The following is an 18,286-nucleotide window of genomic DNA, read 5'->3' on the forward strand; positions in this document are numbered from 1 at the left end:
CTTGGTTTTCTCCTTTTGGAGAAATCTTGGAATTTTGGTTGGTGCTGAATTTGGTGCTGAATTTCGGAATTTGGATTAAAACCTCCCAGGTGGAATCCTGGAATTTTGGTTGGTGCTGAATTTGAATAAAAGAATAGAAGAAAGGATTTCATCAGCAGGCTGGCAAGGAAAAAATGGAATTATAACAAAATATACTGCTATATAATCATAATATAACATTAGTATATAATTAATATAATTATATAAATTTATGATATAAATATATGTGTCATTACTATTTTAGACATTAGTATATAATCACTATATTGTGAATATAATATATGTATAAAGATATATATTATTAATATAATTATATTATTATTATTATGATTAGATTATTATGATATGGTTCTATTATTCTGATATATTATTCTGATATAATTATATTTATATCATATTATAAATACGATCACCTGGCAGAAAATTTGGAGCATATGGAAACTAGATTGAAATGAAGGCAAACTTTATATTTTACACAATATTTTATATAATATTTTATATTATTAATATATTATATTAAAACGATACTAAAAGAATAGAAGAAAGGATTTCATCAGCAGGCTGGCAAGGGAAAAAATGGAATTATAAGAAAATATACTGCTATATAATCATAATATAACATTAGTATATAATAATATAACTATATAAATTTATTATATAAATATATTTATATGTCATAACTATTTTATACATTAATATATAAACACTACATTATGAATATAATGAATATATGTATAAAGATATATATTATTAATACAATTATATTATTATTATGATATAGTTCTATTATTCTGATATATTGTTCTGATATAATTATATTTATATCATATTATAAATACGATTGCCTGGCAGAAAATTTGGAGCATATGGAAACTAGATTGAAATGAAGGGAAACTTTATATTTTATATAATATTTTATATAATATTTTGTATAATATTTTATATTATCAATATATTATATTAAAACTATACTAAAGGAATAGAAGAAGGGATTTCATCAGCAGGCTGGCAAGGGAAAAAATGGAATTATAACAAAATATACTGCTATATAATCATAATATAACATTAGTATATAATTAATATAATTATATAAATTTATGATATAAATATATGTGTCATTACTATTTTAGACATTAGTATATAATCACTATATTGTGAATGTAATATATGTATAAAGATATATATTATTAATATAATTATATTATTATTATTATGATTACATTATTATGATATGGTTCTATTATTCTGATATATTATTCTGATATAATTATATTTATATCATATTATAAATACGATCGCCTGGCAGAAAATTTGGAGCATATGGAAACGAGATTGAAATGAAGGGAAACTTTATATTTTACACAATATTTTATATAATATTTTATATTATTAATATATTATATTAAAACTATACTAAAGGAATAGAAGAAAGGATTTCATTAGCAGGCTGGCAAGGAAAAAATGGAATTATAACAAAATATACTGCTATATAATCATAATATAACATTAGTATATAATTAATATAACTATATAAATTTATGATATAAATATATTTATATGTCATAACCATTTTATACATTAATATATAAATGCTACATTATGAATATAATGAATATATGTATAAAGATATATATTATTAATACAATTATATTATTATTATGATATAGTTCTGTTATTCTGATATATTGTTCTGATATAATTATATTTATATCATATTATAAATACAATCGCCTGGCTGAAAATTTGGAGCATATGGAAACTAGATTGAAATGAAGGCAAACTTTATATTTTATATAATATTTTATATAATATTTTAGATAATACTTTATATTATCAATATATTGTATTAAATCTATACTAAAGGAATAGAAGAAAGGATTTCATCAGCAGGCTGGCAAGGAAAAAATGGAATTATAACAAAATATACTACTATAAAATCATAATATAACATTAGTATATAATTATATAAATTTATGATATAAATATATTTATGTGTCATAACCATTTTATACATTAATATATAATCACTACATTATGAATATAATTGATATATGTATAAAGATATATATTATTAATATAATTATTATGATTACATTATTATGATATGGTTCTATTATTCTGATATATTATTCTGATATAATTATATTTATATCATATTATAAATACAATCGCCTGGCAGAAAATTTTCAGCATATGGAAACTAGATTGAAATGAAGGGAAACTTTATATTTTATATAATATTTTGTATAATATTTTATATAATATTTTATATTATTAATATATTATATTAAAACGATACTAAAGGAATAGAAGAAAGGATTTCATCAGCAGGCTGGCAAGGGAAAAAATGGAATTATAACAAAATATACTACTATATTATCATAATATAACATTAGTGTATAATTAATATAATTATATAAATTTATGATATAAATATATGTGTCATTACTATTTTAGACATTAGTATATAATCACTATATTGTGAATATAATATATGTATAAAGATATATATTATTAATATCATTATATTATTATTATTATGATTACATTATTATGATATGGTTCTATTATTCTGATATATTGTTCTGATATAATTATATTTATATCATATTATAAATACGATCGCCTGGCAGAAAATTTTGAGCATATGGAAACTAGATTGAAATGAAGGCAAACTTTATATTTCACACAATATTTTATATAATATTTTATATAATATTTTGTATAATATTTTATATAATATTTTATATAATATTTTATATTATTAATATATTATATTAAAACGATACTAAAGGAATAGAAGAAGGGATTTCATCAGCGGCTGGCAAGGAAAAAATGGAATTATAACAAAATATACTGCTATATAATCATAATATAACATTAGTATATAATTAATATAATTATATAAATTTATGATATAAATATATGTGTCATTACTATTTTAGACATTAGTATATAATCACTATATTGTGAATGTAATATATGTATAAAGATATATATTATTAATATAATTATATTATTATTATTATGATTACATTATTATGATATGGTTCTATTATTCTGATATATTATTCTGATATAATTATATTTATATCATATTATAAATACGATCGCCTGGCAGAAAATTTGGAGCATATGGAAACTAGATTGAAATGAAGGCAAACTTTATATTTTACACAATATTTGATATAATATTTGATATAATATTTGATATTATTAATATATTATATTAAAACGATACTAAAGGAATAGAAGAAAGGATTTCATCAGCAGGCTGGCAAGGAAAAAATGGAATTATAACAAAATATACTACTATAAAATCATAATATAACATTAGTATATAATTATATAAATTTATGATATAAATATATTTATGTGTCATAACCATTTTATACATTAATATATAATCACTACATTATGAATATAATTCATATATGTATAAAGATATATATTATTAATATAATTGTTATGATTACATTATTATGATATAGTTCTATTATTCTGATATATTATTCTGATATAATTATATTTATATCATATTATAAATACGATCGCCTGGCAGAAAATTTGGAGCATATGGAAACTAGATTGAAATGAAGGCAAACTTTATATTTCACACAATATTTTATATAATATTTTATATAATATTTGATATTATTAATATATTATATTAAAACTATGCTAAAGGAATAGAAGAAGGGATTTCATCAGCAGGCTGGCAAGGGAAAAAATGGAATTATAACAAAATCTTGTGATTCTCAGCGAGTCTGATCCAGCTGGCTGTGATTGGCCATTAATTAGAAATGAGCATGTGAGACCAATCCCAGATGCACCTGGTGCATTCCACAGCAGCAGATAACAATTAAATAATTATAATTATATCATTATAATTATATCATTATAATTATATCATCAATGTTTGCATTTTGTTCCTGAGGCCTCGCGGCTTCTCAGGAGGAAAAATCCTGAAGAAAGGATTTTTCATAAAATACCAGGGCTGCGCTGTGTGTGAATGCTGCAGGATTTGTGTCTCGGCTTAGCGGAGATCAGGATGTTCAACACAGAAGAAGATTTTTGTTTTTTAATGGGAACCTCGCGCTCTTACCCTCTTAATCTCTCATTCTCTCATCCTCTTCACCTTTAGGGTTTAAAATGTAACACAGTGTGGGAATGGAATGGTTCTGATGGGCTGTATGTGAATGCTGTAGGATTTGTGTCTTTGATTGGTTAGTAAAAATCGGAATATTCAACACAGAAGGAAATTTATTGTATTGTAACGGGAACCTCACTCTTATCCTCTCATCCTCTCATCCTCTTTACCTTTAGGGTTTAAAATGTGACACAGTGTGGGAATGGAATGGTTCTGATGGGCTCTATGTGAATGCTGTAGGGTTTGTGTCTTTGATTGGTCAGTGAGAATTGGAATAATCAGCACAGGAGATGATTTATGATATTGTAAGGGAAACTTTGCTCTCTTACCCTCTCATCCTCTCATCCTCTTCACCTTTAGGGTTTAAAATGTAACGCAGTGTGGGAATGGAATGGTTCTTACAGGCTGTATGTGAATGCTGTAGGATTTGTGTCTTTGATTGTTGAATATTCTAATTAGAATATTCAACACAGAAGAAGATTTATGGGAACGTAAGGGGAACCCTGATATCTTACCCTGTCAGCCTCTATTCCTCTTCACCTTTAGGGTTTAAAATGTAACACAGTGTGGTAATTTAATGATTCTTACAGGCTGTATGTGAATGCTGTAGGATTTGTGTCTTAGATTGTTGAATATTCTAATTAGAATATTCAACACAGAAGAAGATTTATGGTACTGTATTGGGAACCCTGATATCTTACCCTCTCATCCTCTCATCCTCTTCACCTTTAGGGTTTAAAATGTGACACAGTGTGGGAATGGAATGGTTCTGATGGGCTGTATGTGAATGCTGCAGGATTTGTGTCTTTGATTGGTCAGTGAGAATTAGAATATTCAACACAGAAGGAAATTTATTGTATTGCAACGGGAACCTCACTCTTATCCTCTCATCCTCTCATCCTCTTTACCTTTAGGGTTTAAAATGTAATAACACAGTGTGGGAATGGAATGGTTCTGATGGGCTGTATGTGAATGCTGTAGGGTTTGTGTCTTTGATTGGTCAGTGAGAATCAGAATAATCAGCACAGATGATTTATGATATTGTAAGGGAAACTTTGCTCTCTTACCCTCTTATCCTCTTATCCTCTTCACCTTTAGGGTTTAAAATGTAACACAGTGTGGTAATTTAATGATTATTACAGGCTGTATGTGAATGCTGTAGGATTTGTGTCTTAGATTGTTGAATATTCTAATTAAAATATTCAACACAGAAGAAGATTTATGGTACTGTATTGGGAACCTTGGTATCTTACCCTCTCATCCTCTCATCCTCTTCACCTTTAGGGTTTAAAATGTAACACAGTGTGGGAATGGAATGGTTCTGATGGGCTGTATGTGAATGCTGTAGGATTTGTGTCTTTGATTGTTCAGTGAGAATTAGAATAATCAGCACAGGAGATGATTTATGGGATTGTAACGGGAAACTTTGCTTTCTTACCCTGTTATCCTCTCATCCTCTCATCCTCTTTACCTTTAGGGTTTAAAACGTAACCCAGTGTGGGAATGGAATGGTTCTGATGGGCTCTATGTGAATGCTGTAGGGTTTGTGTCTTAGATTGGTCAGTGAGAATCAGAATATTGAACACAGAAGGAAATTTATTGTATTGTAACAGGAACCTCACTCTTATCCTCTCATCCTCTCATCCTCTTTACCTTTAGGGTTTAAAATGTAACACAGTGTGGGAATGGAATGGTTCCTATGGGCTGTATGTGAATGCTGTAGGATTTGTGTCTTGTACTAGGTTGGTTGGTGAGAATAAGAATATTCAACATGGAAGGTTTATGGTATTGTAACAGGAACCTGACTCTTATCCTCTCATCCTCTCATCCTCTTCACCTTTAGGGTTTAGAATGTAACACAGTGTGGGAATTTAATGATTCTTACAGGCTGTATGTGAATGCTGTAGGGTTTGTGTCTTAGATTGTTGAATATTCTAATTAGAATATTCAACACAGAAGAAGATTTATGGTACTGTAATGGGAACCTTGCTCTCTTATCCTCTCATCCTCTCATCCTCTTTACCTTTAGGGTTTAAAATGTAACACAGTGTGGGAATGTAATGATTCTTACGGGCTGTATGTGAATGCTGTAGGATTTGTGTCTTAGATTGGTTTGTAAAAATCAGAATATTCCACACAGAAGGAGATTTATGGGATTGTAATGGGAACCCTGATATCTTACCCTCTCACCCTCTCATCCTCTTCACCTTTAGGGTTTAGAATGTAACACAGTGTGGTAATTTAATGATTCTTACAGGCTGTATGTGAATGCTGTAGGATTTGTGTCTTAGATTGTTGAATATTCTAATTAAAATATTCAACACAGAAGAAGATTTATGGTACTGTATTGGGAACCTTGGTATCTTACCCTCTCATCCTCTCATCCTCTTCACCTTTAGGGTTTAAAATGTGACACAGTGTGGGAATGGAATGGTTCTGATGGGCTCTATGTGAATGCTGTAGGATTTGTGTCTTTGATTGGTCAGTGAGAATTAGAATATTCAACACAGAAGGAAATTTATTGGATTGTAACAGGAACCTCACTCTTATCCTCTCATCCTCTCATCCTCTTCACCTTTAGGGTTTAAAATGTAACAAAGTGTGGGAATGGAATGGTTCTGATGGGCTGTATGTGAATGCTGTAGGGTTTGTGTCTTGTACTAGATTGGCCAGTGAGAATTAGAATATTCAACACAGAAGAGGATTTATGGTATTGTAACAGGAACCTCGTTCTCTTACCCTCTCATCCTCTCATCCCATCTCTCTCATCCTCTTTCCCACTCTGTATTTCTCTCTCTCTTTGCCACTCTATTTCCCCTTCTCTTTACTTGTCTCTTTCCCACTCTCTTTGCTTCTCTCTTTCTCTTTCTCTCTCTCTTTACCTCTCTCTTTACTTCTCTCTCTCTTTACTTCTCTATTTCTCTCTCTTTCCCACTCTCTTTATTTTTCTCTCTCATTCCCACTCTCTTTATTTCTCTTCCCCACTTTCTTTATTTCTCTTTCTCTTTACCTCTCTCTTTATTTCTCTCTCTCTCTTTTTCCCACTCCGTTTATTTTTCTCTCTTATTCCCACTCTCTTTATTTCTCTCTCTCTTTCCCACTCTCTTTATTTCTCTCTTTCCCACTCTCTTTATTCCTCTCTCTCTTTTTCCCACTCCGTTTATTTCTCTCTCTCTCTTTTTCCCACTCTCTTTATTTCTCTCTCTCTCTTTTTCCCACTCTCTTTATTCCTCTCTCTCTCTTTTTCCCACTCTCTCTCTCTTTTTCCCACTCTCTTTATTTCTCTCTCTCTCTCTTTTTCCCATTCCATTTATTTCTCTCTCTCTCTCTTTTTCCCACTCCATTTATTCTTCACTCTCTCTTTTTCCCACTCCAATTATTCCTCTCTCTCTCTTTTTCCCACTCTCTTTATTTCTCTCTCTCTCTTTTTCCCACTCTATTTCTCTCTCCCTCTTTTTCCCATTCCATTCATTTCTCTCTCTCTCTTTTTCCCACTCTCTTTATTTCTCTCTCTCTCTTTTTCCCACTCCGTTTATTCCTCTCTCCCTCTTTTTCCCACTCCGTTTATTTCTCTCTGTCTCTCTTTTTCCCATTCCATTTATTTCTCTCTCTCTCTCTTTTTCCCACTCTCTTTATTTCTCTCTCTCTCTCTTTTTCCCACTCTCTTTATATTTCTCTCTCTCTCTTTTTCCCATTCTCTTTATTTCTCTTTACTGCTCTGATCTGTCTGGCAGCTCCCAGCCCGTCCCCGCACTTGGCCCTTTGCCACAAACCCCAAATTCCCCCACCTCCTTCAGAGATTGTTGGGAAGGATGAAAATTTGACCAGAAAGTCTCACAGATCTTTAAATTTAAAATATTTAAATAAAGAAAGATTTTTAAATGTGGAGTCTGATGACGGAATAGAGATGGAGGCAAGTTTTGATACAGAAGAGAAGAATTGCTGAGTCTCACTGGCTAGCCAAGGAGACAAAGGGTGTGTTGGTTAGAAGGGTTTTTATGGCTTAGAGCAAAGGATAAACCCACCTCAAACAAGCAGAGGTTTTTACCAAGCAGAAAGAGAGCACAGGCAAACAAGGCAGCAAATGTTGCAAGTAGAAAAAAGTTCTCAGAATTTTCCACTGCAGGAAAACTGAAAAACAACTTCTGGCTTAAACTGTGATGTACTGACTTTTAGTGACTGGAGAATAGTGACATGAATATGGTAATGACAGTAATTTTGATAGGCTGTAGATAACAGTTAAGGTATAGATTGGCTCTACTGTATTAAGATGCTCAGCAAAGAAAAGTCTATAATGCACTGTAACCAAAAGAAAAGTCTATAATGCACTGTGACCAAAAGAAAAGTCTGTAATGCACTGTGACCAAAACCAAAGGGTCTCCAGGGCTGCCTGCAGCTGGAGCTGACAGCTGTGGGCACAGCTCTGTCACCCACCACCCTGGACTGCTGTAGCACCTTAGATAGAATAAACTGCATTTTGGATACAATAAACTGCATTTTGGATACAATAAACTGCATTTTGGATAGAATAAACTGCATTTTGGATGCAATAAACTGCATTTTGGAGAGCGCCTGGAGTCCCACATCCTTCATTTTGGCTCTCACAGTGGCGCCCAACGTGGGGCACCATCAGTAAGAGCATAAGTTAGGGATGTGGGTCACTGCTGTGACCTCTCAGATACAATAAACTGCATTTCGGATACAATAAACTGCATTTTGGATACAATAAACTGCATTTTGGATACAATAAACTGCATTTTGGAGAACCCCAGGAGTCCCACATCCCTCATTTCGGCTCTCACAGTGGCGCCCAACGTGGGGCACCATCAGTAAGAGCATAAGTTAGGGATCTGGGTCTCCAGGCCTGGCTGCAGCTGGAGCTGACAGCTGTGGGCACAGCTCTGTCACCCATGACCCTGGACCACTGTAACGCCTTAGATACAATAAACTGCATTTTGGATACAATAAACTGCATTTTGGATACAATAAACTGCATTTTGGATAGAATAAACTGCATTTTGGAGAGCGCCTGGAGTCCCACATCCCTCATTTCGGCTCTCACAGTGGCGCCCAACGTGGGGCACCATCAGTAAGAGCATAAGTTGGGGATGTGGGTCTCCAGGCCTGGCTGCAGCTGGAGCTGACAGCTGTGGGCACAGCTCTGTCACCCACCACCCTGGGCTGCTGTGACCTCTTGGATACAATAAACTGAATTTTGGATACAATAAACTGCATTTTGGATACAATAAACTGCATTTTGGAGAACCCCTGGCATCCCACATCCCTCATTTCGGCTCTCACAGTGGCGCCCAACGTGGGGCTCCATCAGTAAGAGCATAAGTTAGGGATCTGGGTCTCCAGGCCTGGCTGCAGCTGGAGCTGACAGCTGTGGGCACAGCTCTGTCACCCATGACCCTGGACTGCTGTGACCTCTTAGACAGAATAAACTGCATTTTGGATACAGTAAACTGCATTTTGGATACAATAAACTGCATTTTGGATGCAATAAACTGCATTTTGGATACAATAAACTGCATTTTGGAGAGCCCCTGGAGTCCCACATCCCTCATTTCGGCTCTCACAGTGGCGCCCAACGTGGGGCACCATCAGTAAGAACGTAAGTTAGGGATGTGGGTCTCCAGGCCTGGCTGCAGCTGGAGCTGACAGATGTGGGCACAGCTCTGTCACCCGCCACCCTGGACTGCTGTGACCTCTTGGATACAATAAACTGCATTTTGGATACAGTAAACTGCATTTTGGATACAATAAACTGCATTTTGGATACAATAAACTGCATTTTGGAGAGCCCCAGGAGTCCCACATCCCTCATTTCGGCTCTCAAAATGGCGCCCAACGTGGGGCACCATCAGTAAGAGCATAAGTTAGGGATCTGGGTCACTGCTGTGACCTCTCAGATACAATAAACTGCATTTTGGATACAATAAACTGCGTTTTGGGTACAATAAACTGCATTTTGGAGAGCCCCTGGAGTCCCACATCCCTCATTTCAGCTCTTACAAGAGATCTCTCCATCCGTCCCAACCATCCCACCCCCTGACACTCCCACACCAATTCCCATTTTTTTGTTGTTCTTTTCCCAGGAATTTTTTGAGAACCCAGCGTTCCGGCCGGACGGGCTGAAGCTGTACCCCACGCTGGTGATCCGCGGCACCGGCATCCATCCCACCCCTGACACTCCCACACCAATTCCCGTTTTTTTCTTGTTGTTTTCCAGGAGTTTTTTGAGAGCCCGGCGTTCCGGCCGGACGGGCTGAAGCTGTACCCCACGCTGGTGATCCGCGGCACCGGGATCCATCCCACCCCTGACGCTCCCACACCAATTCCCATTTTTTTGTTGTTGTTTTCCAGGAGTTTTTTGAGAGCCCGGCGTTCCGGCCGGACGGGCTGAAGCTGTACCCCACGCTGGTGATCCGCGGCACGGGGCTCTACGAGCTCTGGAAGACCGGGCGGTACCGCAGTTACCCGCCCAGCACCCTGGTGGACCTGGTGGCGCGGATCCTGGCCCTGGTGCCGCCCTGGACGCGCGTCTACCGTGTCCAGAGGTAATTCCCAACCGGAGTCGCCTCCGCGCTGCTCCGGGAGCGATTCCGGCTTCGATTCGTTAATTACGGCCCCGTCTGACTCGGCCTTCGTTATCTCCCTTGGACACTCCCAGGGATTCTCTGGGAATTCCTTCCCCAATCCCATTTTCCTCCTTTCCCAGGGAATTCCCTCCATTCCCAGCTCTCCCAGCCTGGCGTTGGATCCATCCCCATCCCAGCTCCTCTCCAGGAAGGGATTCAGGACTCCAGGAAATTTCTTTCCCTTCCCTTTTCCGTCCCCAAATCCCATAAAAATCCCTTGGGGATGGATCCTGGATCCCAAAATCCGGAATGGTTTGGGATGGGATCCGTGGAGCTTCAACCCCATCCCATTCCCAGCCCACAATTCCGGGATTTTCCAACCTTTCCTTGGACACTCCCAGGGATTCTCTGGGAATTCCAGCCCAGCCAGGAATTTCTTCCCAAATTTGAAGGTTTTTTGGGGATTTTTCTGTTTCCCAAGGAATTCCCTCCATTCCCAGCTCTCCCAGCCTGGCACTGGATCCATCCCCATCCCAGCTCCTCTCTGGGAAGGAATTTTGGGATCAAGAGGCTTCACTGGGAACTGGGGACTCCAGGAAATTTCTCCCTTCCCTTTTCCATCCCCAAATCTCATAAAAATCTCTTGGGATGGATCCTGGATCCCAGAATCCCGGAATGGTTTGGGATGGGATCCGTGGACCTTCAACCCCATCCCGTTCCCGCGCCGTGATCCCAAATTGCTCCAGCCCTTTCCTGGGACACTCCCAGGGATTCTCTGGGAATTCCTTCCCCAATCCCATTTCCCCTTTCCCAGGGAATTCCCTCCATTCCCAGCTCTCCCAGCTGGCGTTGGATCCATCCCCATCCCAGCTCCTCTCCGGGAAGGGATTCAGGACTCCAGGAAATTTCTTTCCCTTCCCTTTTCCGTCCCCAAATCCCATAAAAATCCCTTGGGGATGGATCCTGGATCCCAAAATCCGGAATGGCTTGGGATGGGATCCGTGGAGCTTCAATCCCATCCCATTCCCGCCCCACAATTCCGGGATTTTCCAACCTTTCCTTGGACACTTCCAGGGATCTGTGGGAATTCCAGCCCAGCCAGGAATTCCTTCCCCAATCCCATTTTCCTCCTTTCCCAGGGAATTCCCTCCATTCCCAGCTCTCCCAGCTGGCGTTGGATCCATCCCCATCCCAGCTCCTCTCTGGGAAGGGATTCAGGACTCCAGGAAATTTCTTTCCCTTCCCTTTTCCATCCCCAAATCCCATAAAAATCCCTTGGGGATGGATCCTGAGTGTCCTGGATCCCAGAATCCCGGGATGGTTTGGGATGGGATCCATGGATCTGCAATCCCATCCCATTCCCGCCCCACAATTCCGGGATTTTCCAGCCTTTCCTGGGACACTCGCAGGGATTCTCTGGGAATTCCAGCCCAGCCAGGAATTCCTTCCCAAATTTGAAGTTTTTTGGGGATTTTTAACTTTCCCAGGGAATTCCCTCCATTCCCAGCTCTCCCAGCCTGGCATTGGATCCATCCCCATCCCAGCTCCTCTCTGGGAAGGAATTTTGGGATCAAGAGGATTCACTGGGAACTGGGGACTCCAGGAAGGGTCTCCCTTCCCTTTTCCATCCCCAAATCTCATAAAAATCTCTTGGGATGGATCCTGGATCCCAGAATTCTGGAATGGTTTGGGATGGGATCCATGGACCTTCAATCCCATCCCATTCCCGCGCCGTGATCCCAAATTGCTCCAGCCCTTTCCTGGGACACTCCCAGGGATTCTCTGGGAATTCCAGCCCAGCCAGGAATTCCTTCCCAAGATCCCATCTAAATCTCCCCTTTCCCAGTGTGCAGCCATTCCCTGTGTGCTGTCCCTCCATCCCTTGTCCCTCCCCAGCTCTCCTGGAGCCCCTTCAGGCTCTGGACGAGGCTCCAGGATCTCCCTGGAGTTTTCCCTGATCCAGGTGAGCATTCCCAGCTCTCCCAGCAGCTCTGGTGGCTCCCTGAGCTTCCCCACCCAAACGTGTCCAGAGGCAATTCCCAGCTGGAATCGTCTCCGTGCTGCCCCGGGAGCCATTCCACCTTCAATTCCCTATTTACGGCCCCGTCTGGCTTTGCCTTCGTTATCTCCCGGCTTTAATTGCTAATTAAGCAAAGGTTATAAAGCCGATGCCTCTCTGTGTGGGTGGAGAAGTCCAAGCGGGATGGGGAGGTGGGAGCTGGGAAATGCGCGGAAAATTCCGGAGGCGCCCAGGGCTGGCAGGATCTGAGGGATAATGGGTGGATCCCGCGGTGGGTAATTAATGGGGTGGATAATTAATGGGGTGGATAATTAATGGGGTGGATCCTGTGGTGGATAATTAATTGGATGGATGCCATGTTAGATAATTAGTGCTGGATAATTGAGTGGATTCCAGGATGGATAAGGGGATAGATCCCATGATGGATAATTAATTGGGTGGATCCCTTGATGGATGATTAATTGGATGGATGCCATGACGGATAATAGGGGATCCCATGATGGATAATTAATTGGATGGATCTCATGGTGGATAATGGGTGGATCCAATTATGGATAATGATGGATCCCATCATGGGTAATTAATGGGATGGATCCTGTGATGGATAATTAATTGGATGGATCTCGTGATGGGAAGTGGGATCGATCCCATGGTGGATAATTATTGAGATGGATCCATGATGGATAATTAATTGGATGAGTCTCATGGTGGATCCAATTATGGATAATGATGGATCCCATCATAGGTAATTAATGGGATGGATCCTGTCATGGATAATTAATTGGATGGATGCCATGTTAGATAATTAGTGGATCCCAGGATGGATAATTGGGTGGATTCCAGGATGGATAAGGGGATAGATCCCATGGTGGATAATTAATTGTGTGGATGCCTTGATGGATGATTAATTGGATGGATGCCATGATGGATAATAGTGGATCCCATGATGGATAATTAATTGCGTGGATCCCTTGATGGATGATTAATTGGATGGATGCCATGATGGATAATAGTGGATCCCATGGTGGATAATTAATTGTGTGGATCCCTTGATGGATGATTAATTGGATGGATGCCATGACGGATAATAGTGGATCCCATGATGGATAATTTATTGGATGGATCTCGTGATGGTAAGTGGGATAGATCCCATGGTGGATAATGATTGAGATGGATCCACGATGGATAATTAATTGGATGGATCTCATGGTGGATAATGGGTGGATCCAATTATGGATAATGATGGATCCCATCATGGGTAATTAATGGGATGGATCCTGTGATGGATAATTAATTGGATGGATCTCGTGATGGAAAGTGGGATAGATCCCATGGTGGATAATTATTGAGATGGATCCATGATGGATAATTAATTGGATGAGTCTCATGGTGGATAATGGGTGGATCCAATTATGGATAATGATGGATCCCATCATGGGTAATTAATGGGATGGATCCTGTGATGGGTAATTAATGGGATGGATGCCACGTTAGATAATTAGTGGATCCCATGTTGGATAATTGGGTGGATTCCAGGATGGATAAGGGGATAGATCCCATGGTGGATAATTAATTGCGTGGATCCCTTGATGGATGATTAATTGGATGGATGCCGTGACGGATAATAGTGGATCCCATGATGGATAATTAATTGGATGGATCTCGTGATGGAAAGTGGGATAGATCCCATGGCGGGTAATTATTGAGATGGATCCATGATGCATAATTAACTGGATGGGTCTCATGGTGGATCCAATTATGGATAATGATGGATCCCATCATGGGTAATTAATGGGATGGATTCCATGGTGGATCCCATGATGGGTAATGGGTGGATCCAGTGATGGGTAATTAATTGGATGGATCCCGTGATGGATAATAGGATGTATCTTATGATGGATAATTAATTGGATGGATCTTGTGATGCATAATTAATTGGATAGATCCTGTGATGGATAATAGGATGTATATTAGGAGGGATAATTAATTGGGTGGATCCCATGATGGATAATTAATTGGATAGATCCTGTGATGGATAATAGGATGTATCTTATGATGGATAATTAATTGGATGGATCCCGTGATGGATAATTAATTGGATAGATCCTGTGATGGATAATAGGATGTATCTTATGATGGATAATTAATTGGATGGATCCCGTGATGGATAATGGGTGGATCCTATGATGGATAACAATTGGAAGGATTTAATGATGGATAATGGGCTGGATCCCTTGATGGATAATTAGTGGATCCTGTGATAGGTAATTAATGGGATGGATCCCATGATGAATAATTAATTGGGTGAATCCCGTGGTGGATAATGGGTAGATCTCATGATGGTTAATGGGTGGATGCCATCATGGGTAATTAATTGGATTGATCCTGTGATGGATAACTATTGGGATGGATCCCGTGACAGATAATTAATTGGATGGATCCTGTGATGGATAATGGGTGGGGATCCCATGATGGATAATTGATTGGATGGATCCCGTGATGGATAATGGGTGGATCCCATGATGGATAACAATTGGAAGGATTTAATGATGGATAATGGGCTGGATCCCTTGATGGATAATTAGTGGATCCTGTGATAGGTAATTAATGGGATGGATCCCATGATGAATAATTAATTGGGTGAATCCCGTGGTGGATAATGGGTGGATCCTATGATGGGTAATGGATGGATCCCATCATGGGTAATTAATTGGATTGATCCTGTGATGGATAATAGGATGTATCTTATGATGGATAATTAATTGGGTGGATCCCGTGATGGATAATGGGTTGGATCCCTTGATGGATAATTAGTGGATCCTATGATAGATAATTAATGGGATGGATCCCATGATGAATAATTAATTGGGTGAATCCCATGGTGGATAATGGGTGGATCCTATGATGGATAATGGATGGATGCCATCATGGTTAATTAATTGGATTGATCCTGTGATGGATAACTATAGGGATGGATCCCGTTACGGATAATTAATTGGATGGATCCTGTGATGGATAATGGGTGGGGATCCCATGATGGATAATTGATTGGGTGGATCCCGTGATGGATAATGGGTGGATCCCATGATGGATAACAATTGGAAGGATTTAATGATGGATAATGGGCTGGATCCCTTGATGGATAATTAGTGGATCCTGTGATAGATAATTAATGGGATGGATCCCATGATGAATAATTAATTGGGTGAATCCCGTGGTGGATAATGGGTGGATCCTATGATGGGTAATGGATGGATCCCATCATGGGTAATTAATGGGATGGATCCTGTGATGGATAATGGGTGGAGATCCCATGACGGATAATTAATTGGATGGATTCCATGATGGATAATGGATGGATCCCATCACGGGTAATTAATTTGATTGATCCTGTGATGGATAACTATTGGGATGGATCCCGTGACAGATAATTAATTGGATGGATCCTGTGATGGATAATGGGTGGGGATCCCATGACAGATAATTAATTGGATGGATCCTGTGATGGATAATGGGTGGATCCCATGACGGATAATTAATTGGATGGATCCTGTGATGGATAATGGGTGGATCCCCTGATGGATAATTAATTGGTTGGATCCCATGATAGATAATGGGTAGATCTCATGATGGTTAATGGGTGGATGCCATGATGGATAATTAATTGGATGGATACTGTAATGGGTGGATCCTGTGATGGATAATTGGGTGGATCCCTTGATGGATAATTAATTGGATGGATCCTGTGATAGATAATAGGGTGGATCCCTTAATGGATAATTAATTGGATGGATCCCGTGATGGATAATTAATGGGATGGATCTCATGATGAATAGTGGGTGGATCCCATGATGGATAAATAATTGGATGGATCCTGTGATGGATAATTAGATGGATCCCATGGTGGATAATTACATGCATCCCATGATGGATAATTAATGGGATGGATCTTATGATGGATAATTGATTGGGTGGGCTCTGTGATGGATAATGGGTGGATCCTATGATGGGTAATTGGGTGGATCCCTTGATGGATAATTAATTGGATGGATCCTGTGATGGATAATTAATGGGATGGATCTCATGATGGATAGTGGGTGGATCCCGTGATGGATAATTAATTGGATGGATCCCATGATGGATAATGGGATAGATTCCACTATGGATGATTGAATGGATCCCATGGTGGGTGGATCCTGTGATGGGTAATTAATTGGATTGATCCTGTGATGGATAATTAATTGGGTGGATCCCGTAATGGATAATGGGATAGATTCCACTATGGATGATTGAATGGATCCCATGGTGGGTGGATGCCCGGATGGATAATTAATTGGATTGATCCTGTGATGGATAATTAATTGGGTGGATCCCGTAATGGATAATGGGATAGATTCCACTATGGATGATTGAATGGATCCCATGGTGAGTGGATCCTGTGATGGGTAATTAATTGGATGGATCCCGTGATGGATAATTAATTGGATGGATCCCATGATGGATAATGGGATAGATTCCACTATGGATGATTGAATGGATCCCATGGTGGGTGGATCCTGTGATGGGTAATTAATTGGATTGATCCTGTGATGGATAATTAATTGGATTGATCCTGTAATGGATAATTAATTGGATGGATCTCTTGATGGATAATTGATTGGGTGGATCCCGTGATGGGTAATTAATTGTACGGATCCCACGCTGGATAACTACTGGGATAGATCTCACAACAGATAATTAATTGGGGGGATCCCACAATAGATAATTAATTGGGTGGATCCCATGGTGGATAATGGGATGGATTCCTTGATGGATAAATATTGGGATGGATCCCATGACAGATAATTAATTGGATGGATCATGTGATGGATAATGGGTGGATCCCATGACGGATAATTAATTGGATGGATCCTGTGATGGATAAGTGGATGGATCCCCTGATGGATAATTAATTGGGTGGATGCCATGATAGATAATGGGTAGATCTCATGATGGTTAATGGGTGGATGCCATGATGGATAATTAATTGGATGAATACTGTAATGGGTGGATCCTGTGATGGATAATTGGGTGGATCCCTTGATGGATAATTAATTGGATGGATCCTGTGATGGATAATTGGGTGGATCCCTTAATGGATAATTAATTGGATGGATCCCGTGATGGATAATTAATGGGATGGATCTCATGATGAATAGTGGGTGGATCCCATGATGGATAATTAATTGGATAGATCCTGTGATGGATAATAGGATGGATCCCATGGTGGATAATTACATGCATCCCATGATGGATAATTAATGGGATGGATCTTATGATGGATAATTGATTGGGTGGACTCTGTGATGGATAATGGGTGGGGATCCTATGATGGGTAATTGGGTGGATCCCTTGATGGATAATTAATTGGATGGATCCTGTGATGGATAATTAATGGGATGGATCTCATGATGGATGGTGGGTGGATGCCCGGATGGATAATTAATTGGATGG

The 18,286-nt window shown here is 38.8% G+C and overlaps 1 protein-coding gene across 1 annotated transcript in view; it reads left to right on the forward strand.

The window, feature by feature from the left end:
- Positions 1 to 18,286, forward strand: part of ELP3 (elongator acetyltransferase complex subunit 3) — a 420,642-nt gene that overhangs the window by 368,245 nt on the left and 34,111 nt on the right. Inside the window, exon 19 of the mRNA XM_063153391.1 lies at positions 10,559 to 10,752. Coding sequence (XP_063009461.1) covers positions 10,559 to 10,752 — 194 coding nt within the window. The remainder of the gene's footprint in view (positions 1 to 10,558; positions 10,753 to 18,286) is intronic.

The sequence above is a fragment of the Melospiza melodia genome, chromosome 3, assembly GCF_035770615.1.
Source record: "Melospiza melodia melodia isolate bMelMel2 chromosome 3, bMelMel2.pri, whole genome shotgun sequence".
Lineage (NCBI taxonomy): Eukaryota > Metazoa > Chordata > Aves > Passeriformes > Passerellidae > Melospiza > Melospiza melodia.